At 48.9% G+C, this 16,778-nt stretch overlaps 1 protein-coding gene across 1 annotated transcript in view; it reads right to left on the bottom strand.

Moving 5' to 3' along the window:
- Nucleotides 1–984: 984 nt before the first annotated feature.
- Wscd2 (WSC domain containing 2) overlaps nucleotides 985–16,778 on the bottom strand; it is a 51,967-nt gene continuing 36,173 nt past the window's right edge. The window contains exons 7-8 of the mRNA XM_035443545.1: nucleotides 11,466–11,666; nucleotides 985–1,337 (exon numbers count right to left, since the gene is read on the bottom strand). Of these exons, the coding sequence (XP_035299436.1) occupies nucleotides 985–1,337; nucleotides 11,466–11,666 (554 nt within the window). The remainder of the gene's footprint in view (nucleotides 1,338–11,465; nucleotides 11,667–16,778) is intronic.

The following is a 16,778-nucleotide window of genomic DNA, read 5'->3' as shown; positions in this document are numbered from 1 at the left end:
ACAGGGATCCAAGGTGGGGAGACGAGACCCTGGATGCATGCTTCTGAAAACATGATTGGGGACTCAAGTCAGAAATCCTTTGGTTTGGTGTCTCGGCGTCGAGAGAGGGCAGTGGTGCGATGGAAGTGGAGAGAGCCATTCATTACCCCATTTCTAAGGAGTCCCCAGAGGGAACTGGCTCTGTTGGGCTATAAGCAAGGGAAGCGGGGCTGATGTCTTGGCAGGTAGGGGGATTGTTTTGAGTGTGGCTGCCTCTGAGTTGGAGCACTTTAGTTCCCTCCCCTGGATAGTAAAGGATTCCCTGGTTAAGGGCTCAGGAGGGCAGTGTGAGATAGTCATGTTGGACCCCACCCTGAAAAGATGAGTCATTGGGACTCTGTATGTGGCACATGGCCAACCTGTTGGGTTGGTTTTGGTACCTAAGGGACTTTGGAAGAAGGATCAAGAACCCCAAAGTCACCCCCAAGACACAGCATGGGTAGAAAGGACAGAATTCCAGCCCTAGAGATAGAACAGCACCCAGCTTGGATCTCACATGTGGTTTAGCCTGGGGACAGCTCCCACGGTGGTGCCAAAGCACCACCTCAGAAGCCAGACTCCTAAGGCCACAGAGACAGGTCCCAGCCATCTGTCTGTCACACAGCAGTGGCCTGACAGAGATCAGAAAGCTGGTGCTTGCTCAGGGGAAGAGACAGGGGCCCACACAGTCAGCTGCAGGGTCACTGCTTATAACTGTCCATCAGCTGTCATATCCAGAACCTCACAACCGCTGCCATCTCCATGATAAACATCTCTCCTTCCCCCCCAACACAGGGACAGGGACTCCCCAAACCAGGCAGCCAGGGGAAGGTGCCTGGATGTCTCCTCCCCAAGCCTTGGAGGAGCCTCTCTGAAGGCAGGCAGAAGCCTTGGGTTGCCTTCATGCCAGAGGGAAGTCAGCTCTTTGGATCCACAGGGGGTGCTGGATCCCTCCCTGGCCACCCATCATCTTGGGCCATAGGCATCGGGCACCCCAGTGAGGTTTCGACTGCGCAGCGCTGTGTCCACCATCCTGATGTAGGCAGCGATGGTCCTGCGCATCTCGGCTGTGTAAGGGTCGTACTCCAGCTTGCGGAGCCCTGAGCGCTTGAAGTTGCCATCCTTCTGGCTCTCCACGCACAGTAGCCGGTCTTCCCTGACCGCCACGCCCAGCAGGCTGACCATTCGGCCCAGCTGTGCAAAGAGGTCCTGCTTCAGATCCTCAAAGTGCACCACCAGTACTGTCTTGCCAAACTTGAGCCAGTCCAGCGTGTGCGTGGCCCACCATGGAGCATAGTTCCTCACGAACTCAGGCCACTCTGTGGAGATAGCAGGGGGTCAGCACAGCACCAGATGGGCAGATAACACACCTTCCAGGCTTCTGAACCTACCTGTGCTCTCTGGGGATCACACACACCTGGCTGGTGCTTGGATCAATCCAGGCACAGCCCTACACACAAATAACCACAGCATATAAATAAATGCTACCACTATGTGAAGGTACAGAAATAATAAAAGATGCAGCATTACACAGGAAGGGCTGGGGAGTAGGCGCTTGCTTGCCTAGAATGCTGGAAGCCCCAGGTTTGATCTTGGGAAGCAAAACTCTTGGAGAGAAGCTGTGCCTGCAGACACAGACTGATTAGAACTGCAGTACCATGGAGAGGTTGGGATGTTGCATGTCCAGGGGCAAATTTACCTTGGGCTAGTTCTAGCCCTTTGGAACCCCCATTCCTTGCCCACCTCTGTGTCGGAACTAACATCCCCTGACTAGTAGATGGAAAGCCTTTGGAATCTATCTATTAGCAGATCACTAGCTTCCATCCATCCAAGAGCTAAGACTGCTTTCAGCTTCTTGGGCCTATAGAAAAGTTTCCCCCATTGAAAGGTTCAGGCAGATACCTAGGCAGCTTAAAGGGCCATGTCATGGCTACATCACTCATTATGGGGCTGTGTAGGGACTCAGAGCTCCCCCTTTTAAACCCACAGCATTATTTTCCTCTCTCTCTCTCTCTCTCTGTTTCCGGTGGTCGACCTCTCTCTCTCTTCTCTCTTACTCTACTCTGCTTTGTTTTTCCATTTCTCTCTCCCCTCTCTCGCTCTTACGCCCTATAATAAACTGGCTAATGTGCTCCCTATAGTTCGAGTCTCATCTCTCTCAAACTTCTAATTTAAGCAAAATAATAACACCCATCTCGCTGTATCTTTCTCTCTGATGTACCTGCCAATGTATTTTAACTTTGCCTTGGTTTATGACGTTCTCTGTCTTGTAAAACTACAAAAAGTTCATGAAACTGCTTCCACATTGGAACATGGAACCTGGGGTAATCTAAACCTGAGTTTCCCAGCCATGGTCACTCAAAATGGCTCCCAAGTAAACTATCTCATATTCCCTCTAAGAAGAGAGCTGTGGTTTTTTTTTTTTTTTTTTTTTTTTTTTTTTTTTTTTTTTTTTTTGTGTGTGTGTGTGTGTGTGTGTGTGTGTGTGTCAACAGATATGGTGATGTTGAAGGGTCCAGCTCCCCATTTTGGCAGCCATAACAGCCGAACATGTGCTTGCCATAACCTTGCCTTGGTCTCTTAGAGGTCAGATGCCTGCCTTGTGGCAAGGAACCAATCAGAAGTTAGCTGGTTGTGCTATGCTTTATGGCTCTGGGTGTGCTTTACTGACAAGCTCACAGCAATGACGCAGAGAGCATAGCAACCATCCTGGGAGGGCCTGTGGGCCATAACAACCAGTTGACCAATCAACACAGGGCAAGCCCTCCAAGCCTGGAGGCACACCAATCCTGAACCTGGGCGTACCCCTAGACACTCCCCTTACGCTGCCCTATAAAGATCTGTACGAAGCGGGCTTCGAACTGTCTTTGCTAGCCATCGGACATGGCGGGTGGATCAAAGACCCGAGCTAACACGGGGTTAGCTCGGTAAACAACAATAAAGCCTCATGCAGTTTGCATCAAGCTTTCGCCTCCATTCTGTGATTGGGGTGGCTGCAGTCCTGGGCTAAGATCCTGGAAGCCTGAGCTTTCCGGGGGTCTTACAATGTGTGTGGGCTTCCAAAAACTCTCACTTTTCACCAGGGGAATGACTTGAATGGAAGCCAGGTACCTGCATGGGACTACCAAACACCACCGTGTGGTGTTATTTCCTCAGGTGGATTGTTGGTGAGCCCTTGTCGGGGCTCTGAACCTCCCTTGGATTTGTCTATTTTGAGCTGGCCATTTTTTTATTCTGAGCTGGCTAACAGATCTCCTTTTATAGGAATCTCTTTTCTTCTGCTTTCAAAGTATTTGTTTTAAGGTTATCAATTTGTTTGAAAGCAATTTGTTGTAACATTTGGTTTGGTTTGCCTGCTTGCATCCAGAACTCTAAAGGCAGCTAGATTCCGCTATTTCACTTGTTTTCAGTCATTGGTTGGTTGCTTCAGGGACTTTGAAAGCATTTTGGGTTCTGCTTTGTCTTGGTTTTCCTTTTCTTTGAAACGTTTTTACTTATTAGCATTTGACCTTTGCTTTCTGACATTTGACCTTTGCTTCTTGCTGCTCCTCAAATGCTTGATTCTGCTTTTTTTTTTTCCTTCTGCTTTTCCTGCTTAGGAATTTTATGATCCTCTGATGATAAAGATGCTGAAGACAAGAGGTACTTGTTCCCTCTCACCCCAACCACCCCAAGGTGTGGCGGTGTCAGGGGGGATGCCTCGCTGTGTGCAATGGCCTAACATACCCCATTCTGGGGTCAGAAGGTACTTCATTGTCTCCTCCCTCTGCGAAGACACTTATTCAGGTTTGTTCACCCAATGTCTTGAGCTCCCTCATGTTTGTGCAAACATGTAAGGATAACCAAAGACCCAGTAGGAGAATACGGAGAAAGTCGATTCCAGAAGCAGCATATAAAACTGACCAAAAACCACTAATCACCTAGCTATATATCCCCTAGCTAGCATAGACAGGTAACTTTTCAGGAGAATAGGAAAAAGAAAGAGGAAAAAATATATAAAAATACAGGCAAGGAGGTTTCCAAACAGGAGGAACTGCTTGGAGGTAAACGGCCATCTGGTTCTGGGAGTGATAATTGCTGACTAACATGCTAGTGTTTGGAAAAACATACACTAAAGATAACCCAGACAGTTACCATCTCCAAAGTAGTGGGGCAATAAAGTGCTAGGCAAAAAACACAAACAGGCAGCTGGCTTCAACTAAGATGTAAAATGATCTCCCCAAATTGATCAAATTGTTGATTTATAACAAAGAGCTCTTAAAGCCACATGAGTTAAATTAGGTGGTAAAATTTAAAAAAAAATTAATAAAAACTTTTGGGAGGTTTATGTCAAAATAAAGGTAAAATCTAAGATAGCTCTCCCTCCTCCTCCCTCCCCTTTTCTCTCTGGCCTGCTTGTGTGTTGCTTCTTGTCTTACCTTTTTTAAAAAACAGCAGCTTGTTTCTCTTTAACTCTCACTCTTACATTAAAGTGTCTTAACAGCTCAAAAATTCCTTTCAGCTTTAAAACCCCCAAATCTCAGCTTGGCCTAAGTTTAGGGGAACTCCTCAGGCTATTAAAGATAACCGAACGAATCTGTCCATGTCCCCTCTCCAGGGTTCCTGGGCACTTATGCCTAGACCCCTCTTCAAGCATCTTGGGGAGATTCCCTGTCTGCTATCCTGACCTGTTGATCCTCTGACACACAGGGTTCTGCATTCCTTTTATCTAACAAGAAGCTCTCTAGATGTCTGAGTGCCATTGACACTAACAGTAGCATTTCCCAGATCCATCCAGCTCTGTTCCTGGGTCATATGTAGTAGCTCGTGGCTTTTCTGGGGAACATCATCATAAAAACTGATCCCCTGGCAGACAGGAAGGTATTCTCAAGAGACACATGTGTGTCTCAGTTCGACTATCAGACTGTTGAAGCAATGGACCCTCAAGATATAGGAGTTCTCCCAGGAATCTCATGCTGGGAGAGGGAAGGGAGCCAGCTCAAGGGGGACCTTGTCTCCCTGAAAGAGATTTCAAACAGTTCTAGCAACTTGTCAACTACCTTAGAGGACAAGAGTAAAGCCCAGGAGATGATTCCACCTCTACCAGGACTGATCACTGTTGCATATCCCCTGCCTTCTAAACTCTGATCTCACTTCAGGTCCCCAAAGACAAACGTGAGGAGTTTGTTGGATCTCCTTGTCTTCCTTCCTGGTGTGGCCGTATTGGCCAAATCTCCGTTTTGTTCGTTCCCCTTTTCACTTGGCTCTTTTAATGGTCCCCAATCTTTCTTTGGGACGACTAACATGAGCTTTTAGATGAAAAAAAAATCTGCTTTTAAGAACAAGATAAAATTCTGATGAAGACGTCATCTCCTGATGATCCTTATCCCCTTCTGGTTTACAACATGGTCCCTATCCCTTGAGGGTATAAGGTATGCTTGCTTCATCTCTAGCATGTTCTTCCTAGTGACAATTGCCACCCCTGCCACACTGAACTCTTTCCCACAGATTAACAGGCCCACTCGTATCTGTGCTTTAGGTATTTCTTGTTTACATGTGAGTGTTTATGTGCATACCAACATTTCAAGGACTTTTGTTTGTTTGTTTTTTGAGACAGGGTTTCTCTGTGTCACTGTCCTGGAACTCAGCCTGGCCTCGAACTCACAGAGATCCGCCTGCCTCTGCTTCCTGAGTCCTGGGATTCAAGACGTGTGCCACCCCTACTGGACTGAAGGATATTTTTGAGCACCAGTGACTCTTTAAAAACAAATGAATGAACAAGCAGGGGTTTAAGATCCGTATTTTGGCAAGGCCAATGTAAGAGAAAACCCTAGACCTATATCTTTTAAATTGTCATTTTAAAAACTTACTTTGAGGTTTGCACAGACATCTTTGAGTTTACAGATCATCTTAATGTGTTACACCATAGTTAAAAATTCACCAGAATTATTCAACTCTGTTTCTAATTAATAAAGTCATGAGTGCTAAACTCTGTCCGACTCTGTATGCCTTATATACTTTTGGTGTCTGGTAAAGACTATGATAAAAGGAAATGCTTTTCCAACAATGACAACAAAAACCACACACACACATAAAAGCAAAACACTTCAAGTTACTTGATATAGTGGCTTAACTCTTTAACAGATACTTAATTTAAATTTGGCTAAGTGAACAAAAACTACTAATGTACTTTACCTGTATTTATAATGTTTGGATAGCTAAAATACCACATTTTCAATGTTTTATATTATGGTCTCCTGAACTTTCTTTTAAAATTACTTCATTAAAATTGTTTTCGGGGCTGGTGAGATGGCTCAGCTGTTAAGAGCACTTGCTCTTCCGGAGGTCCTGAGTTCAATTCCCAGCAACCACATGGTGGCCCACAACCATCTACAATGAGATCTGGTGCCCTCTTCTGGCATAAAGTCATACATGCAGATAGAGTACTGATACATAAAAATTGTTTTCTAAGCTGGGTGTGGTGGCGCACGCCATTAATCTCAGCACTAGGGAGGCAGAGGCAGGTGGATCTCTTAATTCAAGGCCAGTCTGGTCTACAGAGTGAGTTCCAAGACAGGCTCCAAAGCTACACAGAGAAACCCTGTCTTGAAAACCCAACCCAAACCAAACCAAAACAAAAAAGACAATTATATAATTTCATCAACTGAAAGAAGAAAAAAAAGACGTCACAGAAAAGATTCCATTTTATGTTCAGGGACTGCCTGCTCCCTCCTAGACACTACACACTGCACATCATATAAAATTTATATAAGAGAGGTTTTTGTTGTTGTTTTGTTTTTCTGAGGGCAGCATTTCTCTGTGTAGTCCTGGCTGTCCTGGAACTGACTCTGTAGACCAGGCTGGCCTCAAACTCACAGAGATCCATCTGCCTCTGCCTCCCGAGTGCTGGGATTAAAGATGTGAACCACCATGCCTGTCCTTATAAAAATAGATTTATATTACATATAATTTATGTAAATATGTTCATGCCATAGGTCAGTAATTCCCATTAATATGGTGATTATGAAGGTGTGCTGCTGGGCTATAATTGTGTTCTCACTATGTGGATGTAGGCAGGAGTTAGCTCCACTCAATCCTCGGAGCTCCGTGTCATCGTGGTCATCATTTAACAGAAGAGGAGACTGAGGCAGAGAGTGGCCACTGTTCAAGGTCACTCAGGATGAGTGATAGGGCAGGACTTGGGAGACCCTGGCTGCACCCTGTGGACCTTTTGCTACCAAGGTGTTGTAAGCAATGACAGCATAATTACAGGCAGTGGTGGGCTGTGTACAGAGTGTGGCTAGAGCACGGGGTGGGGTGAGGGGTGGGGTCAGACTGTCAACATGCTGGCCTGAGCCCTGGGGATGAGGGTGTGTGTGTGGGGGGCGGGGGTGGACTGTCAGCGTGTTGGCCTGAGCCCTGCAGTTATTCAATAAGCATGGCTACTGTCGTCCTTGCTGTGGCTCAAGAAGTCCTTTCACTGGCTCCCTGGGCTCAGGCAGGGGCCTCCTGTGGGCTCTGCAGGCCCAAGTAAGTATTCCTTCTGACCATACAGTGAGTCATTACTGTGTGGTCACCCTGCTTATGCATGTCTCCACCGCTGGCTGAGCCCACGGGGGTGGTTTAAACAGGATCATTAACCTTGTTCGTGTGGTCTCTCTACTCTGTTCAAACTGTCATGAACTGTCTCTTTTGGGGGGGGTGCTCATCAGCAACTGGGAGGGTGCCTTTGGAGCTACCTGACTTGAGAGGCAGGTTACACACAGAGCACTCTTTGGGTAGTTGTAGAACAAGCAAATCTCAAGGAGAGTTGCCAAGGCTCGGGTGGGAGGGAAGCCAGGAGACTGCCCAAGGTGGGCACTGGAATGATAGGAACAGCATCAGCTCCAGCTCATCTAGGGAATCAATTCCAAGGAGGCACTGTAGGGTCAGCGGTTGATGGTGTGTGGCACCCGCTCCAGAACCCACAGTGCAAGACAGACCAGTGAGTCTCTCAAGTTAGGCTGGGAACCTTAAAATCCTCCCCAATCCTAACTAACCCCTACTGTCTCACTTAGTTCTTCTTGATACTCCAAGAAGAAAAGACTGTTCTGCACCTTGTCACCAGGAGCCCAAGACTCAGACAGCTGAAATGACTTGGTCAAGGTCACACAGCTGGGGAACACCATCCGATCTAGCCTGCCTCACTCTGGCCCAGATCCTCTCCAGACACCAGCAGCCTCGCCCCCAATTCCTCTCACAGCCTGGTACCCAGCAGGAGATAGGGGGAACTGCCGCTGAACTAAATTGAAATTCCAACTGCTAAATTGCACCGTGATAAAAGGCTGCTTTTCTTGACAGAACACACAGAACTCATCGGAGCTGTCCTGAGATGCCTCTCTCCCGGTCCCCTCCTGGAACCCCATGGCTACTTGAGAAATATTTATGCTGGCGACAGGTTATTTTTTATTCTTAAAATAGATTATTCACAAGGCAGCTGACTAATTGGGCCCGCACTGTTATAATGGGCTGGGACCAGATGTATCTGGATGATTTCGAAACTTTAAGAAGGCACAGGGGCTCCTTTCCTTTGTCAGTCTCTGCCCACTTCTGAGTTACCCCTCAGCATTCTTGGTGACTCAGGACAGCTACTGTTGTCCCAGGAAAAACTCAGATGAGGCTGGCCCTTGTCATCTAGTGCCACACAAGTCTAGACTTCAGGTGTGGTCATGTGTGACCATCTTGAAGACACTTGCCTGGTGTGTCTTCTGATCCCACCACCTGTACCTTTTATTCTGAAGCAGCTGCATCTCTGTCTACCTGCTGTGTCCTTTACCTATGACTGCTGGCTGAGACACAGGGCTGTCCATAGATGACTTTCCAGCCAGGTGTGGCTGGGGCTGGAAACCCTGCTCTTCTCCACAGCAGTGGGTGACCTTGGAGGTGCTGTTGGCTCTCCTTCAGTGGCATCCCTGACCTTTTAGGATAATAAACTTTGCAAAGATCCCGACGAGGTACAAAGTACAGAAGACTAAATGCTGCCTTGCTGATGTGTGTGTGGGGGGCTTTTCCTGAGATGCCAACGCACCCCATCCAGACGGCCCAAGTTTCCCTTTCAAAGCTCAGCAGTACCCTGAGCTGTTCTGAGCTCTTCCATATCAGATGTTTGCCCACACACTCCAACCCCTCACCTCTCAAAGCTCCTAAAGGACTCCATTGCAAAGAAGAATAGAAATGGAAACAAAAACCTTCCCCTAGCTCAGGGCTCCTGGTAATTGATCAGCACCCATAAATCCAGAAACAAAGGCACCCCAGGGAGCCAAGGCCATGGAGGTGTGCCTGGCTGCACACAGCATGGAGGTCTTCTACTTCTTGTCAGGAGGAACCAGGCCCTGATTAATGGTTTCTTGGTGCCAGTTCCCCACGGAATCATTAAACACAGGATCTGTTTCATTAAACAGATCCAGGACAATTCACCTTGTGTAATCATATCACATAAAATTTTGCCTCAGTCCAGCTCCAGAGGGGTTGTAAAATTAATGTTATGGAACCAAAGTTGTGGGGGTGGGGTGGGGAGGCTTATCTCAGTCTAATCAGGAGGGGAGCAGAGCTACGGTGACTGGACTCAGCGGCTGTGGGGCCTCCCCTCCCAGGATACCCTCCCCCTGTACATCAAGGGTGTCCCAGAGCATCCCTCAAGACTAGTGTGAGGATCGGAGCCCCTGAAGAATATGGCTGGACACAGACTCTGAAATATCCCAGGTGACACTTGTGCCGCCGTTCGTCCCCAGCCACACTCGAGTAGTAAGGGTTTAAGGCAGTGACACTTAAGTTGGAGTGTGTATCAGGAAGGCCCTCCAAGGCTGGTGAAAATGCAAGATTTCTGGTTGGGCAGGTCAGGGGCAGAGCCTGGTAACTGCACTACTAATGAGTCCCCCAGTTATCATGGTGTCTAAGGTGTCAAAGGAGAGAATTGGGTGGGTAGGGGTGGAGAGTGGGGACTCTGTTCTCAGGGGAGCACTCTCCTCTGAAGCTCTTGACCTGGGAGGAGCAGATGGAGCTCACCTGGCTCCAGTAGGAGATGAGCCTGGACCAATTCCCCATGCACGCCCTCTGTTGGTTCATCCTGCCCTGACTCAGCACTGACCTTGAGGGCCCAGGTATCTTAAATAAGGAAACAGGCCATGAAATGACTGCTCGGAGAGAATGTCTCTGGACTCAGAGGCTGAGCGGGGGTGGGGTGGGGGTGTCAATCAGTGCGTGGGTTGGGATCTCAGTCCAGCAGCACGGGGGATGCTAACCAAGCTCTGTTTGTCCTGCCACAGGAACCACTTTCTCCCTAGTTCCTCAGTGATGAGTTGGTGGCTATACACTCCCACACTCTACTTCTCTCAGACCTCAGAAGGCCTGGGAAGAGGAGAGCTGGCTGGCTTGGCCACTGGGCATCCCAGGGACCTTGGTGGTCTTTACTTCTCTGGGCCTCAGTTTCCCTTAGTAAATAGAGAACCAGGGTTCTCAGTGCAGAAGCTGTGTCTGTGTTCCAGCCTCGCCCTGCTCACTGGCACAGGCCTTTCACATAGCTGTAGCTGGGGAAAAGCTGTCAAACCCACGGCCTTGGGCCATGCTTGCTGCCCAGCGAGGTGACACCTGCAGATCACCAAACCCTCTGAACCTTGTGGGTTGGAGCTGTTGGGTGGGTTCACTGATCATGGTCACACCGCTGTAGGAGTCTCACCACCACACGGGGGCTGGACACAGGCCGTGTGGTACCCAGGACAGGACCCACAAAATCATGGCCATCTGGATGCCACCAGTAGTGTCACTGTCACCATAATGAGAAGCATAGCTGCTGAGTAGAAAGTGTACCTTTTAGCCTCTGGCACCCTACTATTTTCTCATCCTCATAAGTCCAGAAAATTAGAGTTGTTCAAGAAAGTGTAAGGGCTAGTGGTCCCATTACAGGAGTCTCACTGTAAGGTCTGAATCCTTAGCTCCTGGGCTACATGGCTGGTGCTTTGGGTGTGGCCCTGTGGTGCCTCAGCCACCCAGAGATGCAGCCTTGCACAAGTTCTGTGTCCCTCTGAAGAGATTCCTTCTGGACACCCTGCGCCCCATACTGCCTGAGGCCTTCCCTTCTGTCACCCCATGCTGGCCACCCTGTACCCCACACTGCTCCAGGCCCTCCTGTCACCCCATGCTGGCCACCCTGTACCCCACACTGCTCCAGGCCCTCCCGTCACCCCATGCTGGCCACCTTGTACCCCACACTGCTCCAGGCCCTCCCGTCACCCCATGCTGGCCACCTTGTACCCCACACTGCTCCAGGTCCTCCCGTCACCCCATGCTGGCCACCTTGTACCCCACACTGCTCCAGGCCCTCCTATCGCCCCATGCTGGCCACCTTGTACCCCACACTGCTCCAGGCCCTCCTGTTGCCCCATGCTGGCCCACCCTGCACCCGACATCACCTCAGGCTCTCCCTCCTGTACCTTTGCCTTTCCAGTGGGCATGGGCCGCGAAGCCTATGTGGCCTCCATACTTGCGGTTGAACTCAGCCATGAGGGCCTTGTAGGGGTTTCGGATGAGCAGAATAGCTGCGTCGAAGGCCTCGATCTCCTTCTGGCCACTCTCGTGGGTCTTGATGCAGATGGTCCGTCCACTTCGCCAGTGGTCTCGCTCACCTTTGAACCCTGTCCCCAACCCCAGGCAAGAAGTAAGAAGCTGGGGAGACGGGGAGGCAGGAAGCACATGCCACCCCCTCTTGTTCCACCTCAGGGTTCCTCACTCTCTTGACTCACACGTTTCCTTCCTGTGTGTATTCTGAGCACCCAAGTAACTGAACATCAAGATAGAAGCCGAGCAGAGCCTTACAGCTTCTGAGAGTGGCATCTGTGAAACAACGCCACAGGAACTGAAAGTCACAGCTCCTGTCAGCGCAGTAGAACAGAGGCACCTGGATGGGTGCCTCTCTGTTTTGGACCTAGGCTACACCTCCACCCTCTGAGGTACAGACATGGCCCCAGCCCAATTCATGAGCTTGTGGCCTGTGGGAAGGCCTTCTGGGTAGCGATGCTGAATCTTGAGAACTGAATGGCTCGCTGAAGACAAGAAAGGACAGGCAGGGACAGCAGGTACCAAAATCCTGGTGGGGTGGAGTGAGAGTGAACATCCTAGGATGGGTGGCTGAGGACTCGGAGCTAAGGAGGGCCAGGGAGTCATATGATGCAGTCAGAGGCACCAAACCCGGTGGTCTTCATGCTGTTTCTAGGACAGCGAGTGACCACGACACTGAGTCACGTCTTGGCCTCAATTTCTCATCTGCCCCTTCTTCATACAGCCTTTGTGAGAAACTGGCGAGACACAGAACAGGACTCTGATTAAAGGGGTTAAGGTGGCCAGGGGTGACCCTTCTAATCCACCAGTGTGGCAGAGGATGTCTCTCCTGGGGACCCAGCTGCTCCCTGCCGCCCATCCCCTGTAATGATGGACTGGATGAGTCAAAACAGATCTGTCACAGAAACTAACACAAGCCACAGCAAATCCTGGGTTGAGAGGTTATGGGACTTTGCCAAGCCATGGGGTGTGGTGTCTTCCTGCACGGCCCACATGTGTAATGGCTTATGTATAGCTTTTGCAGTGGATGGAGGTAAGGGCTGGCGAGTCACCTGATCCTGTTCTAGGGGTCCAGAGAGCTGTGACCACCTCGCAGAGCCTCTGGGGCAGAAGAGGCAGTAATGGAATGCCTTTTCCTCAATTCTGCTTCATCCTGAGGCTGCTTGGGCCAAGTCCTGGGATTAGACCAACCTTGCAAATTTGGGCTGGCTCATATCTGCGACCAGACTTTTTTTTAAGATTTATTTATTATTATGTATACAGTGTTTTGTCTGTATGTAACCCTGAAGGCCAGAAGAGGGCACCAGATCTCATTATAGAGGGTTGTGAGCCACCACGTGGTTGCTGGGAATTGAACTTAGGATGCTGTGGAATAGCCGCCAGTGCTCTTAACCACTGAGCCATCTCTCCAGCCCCTGTGGCCAGATCTTTATCAACAGTTTTTTAGGTTCTCTGAGGCACAGTATCCTGAGGGCACTGAGGATGAGGGTGTGGGGCTCGGGCGAGCGTATGGGAAGTTCACCACACACAGAACTGGCTACAACCCCATGCCACACATCCCATTGGTGGGACTTTGTACAGCCCGGACAAGGACTTCCCACCTGTGGTTTCATTTTGTCTTCACTGAAATCCATTTTATCACAGGCCCAGCAATGGGGAGACACAGGTGGCATTCAAGAATCAAAATGACAAACAGGTCCTTGGAAAGACGGCATCCATCAGTAGTGGCAGTCCCCATCTCAGGAGGCGTGGCAGATGGATTGGCATTGCCTTGAGATGCCATGAAGACATCCTGGTTGTAGTGTGGACCTTATCCCCAGAAACCAAAACCAACAAAACAGTAACAAAACTTCCCAATCCCCCAAACAGGCCTCGTGATGTCATCAACAGTGACAGTGTAGAAAGTCACCCCCATCTTGGGAGACCTGAGATGCTGTCTCTTTGATGTCATCATGGCATCACCTTAGCTCCATATTTGTGGAGACTAAAAATAAACACAGATGAGATGAGCCACAATTGTCTAGAAATACCTACTCTAGAGTCTAAATTTTTGTCCCTGGGGAGTTGGTCCATAGATGGGCTGGGGCGGGATGGTTCCATTTAGCAGAACATATTCCAGAAGAATTTTTTGATTAGAAAGGAGCTTCGGGAAGACAATGGCTGAGATTTCCTGAGGAGTGTTGCTCACTTGTCAGTAAGTCACAGGGAACTGCTGAATTCCACCACCAGAGGCCCACCTTCTGAACCCCTCTTTTCTACAGCACCCAGTGCCACCATTACACAAATGTGGCATATTTAAATATTACTTTTTCAGAGTTACCACAGTTATCTACTTATTTGGGGAGCATGTGATCCTCAGGCATGTGGCCCTCAGGCTCTAAGGAGTAACCAGATAATTGTTCCAAGACATGGGCTCAGAGCTGCAGGAAAAAAAAAATTATGTGTGTGTGTGTGTGTGTGTGTGTGTGTGTGTGTGTGTGTGTGTGTGTGTGTGTGTAATGTTTTCTTGTCTTCTTCACACTGTCAATATTACCGATTGTGTGTGCCGTGTATCACAGTGTCCCCCAAGGTTCCCTCCTGGCATTATCTGGCTGTGTTCTTGGAAAATTTCTGAGGCTCAGGAGGTGAGGGGATTCTGAGCCCAGGTCCCATCTGCAAAGTGCCATGAACTTTCAGACTGACGGCCCCATTGCTCTCTGAAGCCAGGAGGGAGTTGGTAGGAGGAACAGGACCGGGTGACTAGGCAGCTGCTGCCCTTTCCTTCCTTCAAAGCACTGAGGGGAAACAGAACTTCAGAATCCTCCTTAATATGTCTTGGCAAAGTGGGGTTCATTGAACTGAACACAGGAGATGAAACCACTTTTGGTCCCTGGCCTCAGGGATCTCAGAAGCCCCTTCTCTGAGGGTGGAGTCTGTATAGCCAGAGCAGTTAGGATGGGCCTACCTGAGAAAGACCTGTCCCCAGCCACCAGCTCATAAAAACAGCACAGCACAGGTTCTGCTGAGGATCTGGATTCAAATCCTGGCAGGTGCCTTACATATAGCAGGTGCTACTTACACATAGTAGGTGTACTTCATACATAGTAGGTGCTAAGGTAACGGAGTACAGAAACCTAAACCAAATACAGAGAACTGGGATCTGAAGGTACAGGCCCTGTGTGCTTGTTAGTATTTGTCAACTTGACACAGATTTAAGATACTTGCAAGAAGGAACCTCAACTCAGGAATTCCCTCCATCAGATTAGCCTGTGGGCATTGTCTTGATTAATAATTGATGGTTGAGGACCCAGTCCATTGTGGGTGGGGCCATCCCTGGGCTGGTGGTCCTGGGTTCTATAAGAAAGCAGGCTGAGCAAGCCATGGGAAGCAAGCCAGTAAGCAGCACCCTCCCTGGCCTCTGCATCAGCTGCTGCCTCCAGGTTCCTGCCTTGCTTGAGTTCCCAGTTGACTACCAGGACTGACAGATTGTGACCCAGGGCTTGTGAGATAAAATAAACCTCTTTCTCTCTGAGTTGGTTTTGGTCAGTGTTTATCATAGCCAACTGACACAAGCTAGGAAGTCCTGCTGCACCCCTGCTGGCTCCAACCTTCCACCCCATCCTCTTCACCTATTCACTCTCTGCCTCCCACCTGCTTCCCATCTGGAAGATTTTTTTCTCAGCCATGCCTGGCAGCCAAGCCATAATACCAGTGTCTATTTCCTGCATGCTGAACTCATTACATGCATCTACTCATCCGTTTTTACATTACACTCACGAGGTACAAGTGTGTAGTAGGTCCATGATCACAGGACCAGAGAGGTACAGTAGCATGCCCAAGGCCACACAGCCAGGAAGTGTTCCTCTGTAGGGAAAGCTGTAGCCACGCCTACTTAGGGGCTGGCTACAGGTGTGCCTGACCACGCTTGTGAGGGCGTGGTCAGAGTGACGTAGTGTGACTGCGTTTGAGTTTTCGGTTTCTCTTTGCTTCTTGCTGTACAGACTGCTGCCGTGCCGGCTGGCTAGGTCGCTCTGTAAGTAAGGCTTTTCCCTATTAAATACCCTTATATTTCTACCTGACTCCGTATTGGTAATTTCCCACTATATTCCTCCATTAAAACACAGTCACAAACCAAGGGCTGTCCACACATAGACATAAAACCCACACCGAAGAGAGTGCTTTGTGTCCCGTGCCACCCAAGATTTCTAGTTCCATAATAAGAAGCCCAAGAGTGACAAGGACATGAGAGTGAAATCAGGAAACATTGGGCACATTCTCTAATCAACCATTTGAAAAAACTGTGACTTTGGGGCCAGTTATTTCCCTCTTCAGTCTCAGTTTTCATATCTGGGGTCACAGCTAGCTCAACAAGGTATCTGGGGGTAGCTGGGTAGCTGAACTTCCCTGAGATTCCTTACATACAGTTGGTGCTCCATAACCAAATCTTGAAAACCACATGAGGGAAGCACATCTCTCTCTCTCTCTCTCTGTTTTTTTTCTTTTTTTAGATTTTATTTATTTATTATGTATACAACATTCTACTTCCATGTATATCTGCACACCAGAAGAGGGCACCAGATCTCATAGTGGATGGTTGTGAGCCACCATGTGGTTGCTAGGAATTGAACTCAGGACCTCTGGAAGAGCAGTCAGTGCTCTTAACCTCTGAGCCATCTCTCCAGCCGGCCCCCCTCCACCTTTTTTTTTTTTTTTTTTTGAGACAGGGTTTCTCTGTGTAACAGCTGTCCTGGAAATCACTCTGTAGACCAGGCTGGCCTTGAACTCTGCCTCCCAAGTGGTGGGATCAAAGGCGTGTACCACCACCAGGCTGCATATTTCTAATATAATGGTGCTCAGTAAAACACAGTGAACAGCATCAAAATAAAGCGTGGCATGCAGCAAATACTGTAGATAAGATGCTTGGTAAACAGTTGGTACTCAATAAGTGCCCCGATGTAAACACAGTTATTACACTTCTGTTGACAGTATAGAGCTGTTGGTCAGTCAATACCTGTGGTGAGGTGCCTAGCACACAGTAGGTGCTTAAGAAATGCTTGTGGCAACCTAACTGGAGGAAAGTTACTGAGCACATCATAGGTGCTTAATAGCTGTCAATTAGTCAGCAGGCTCAGGGGAGGTACCAAGACAGGACACACAGGATGTGTGTAGCAGACGTTAAAGGGAGAACAATTAGCCCAGGCATGCTGAGT

This window comes from Cricetulus griseus, chromosome 4, assembly GCF_003668045.3.
Source record: "Cricetulus griseus strain 17A/GY chromosome 4, alternate assembly CriGri-PICRH-1.0, whole genome shotgun sequence".
In the NCBI taxonomy this organism is placed as follows: Eukaryota; Metazoa; Chordata; class Mammalia; order Rodentia; family Cricetidae; genus Cricetulus; species Cricetulus griseus.
This window is presented reverse-complemented; position numbering and strand designations above follow the sequence as displayed.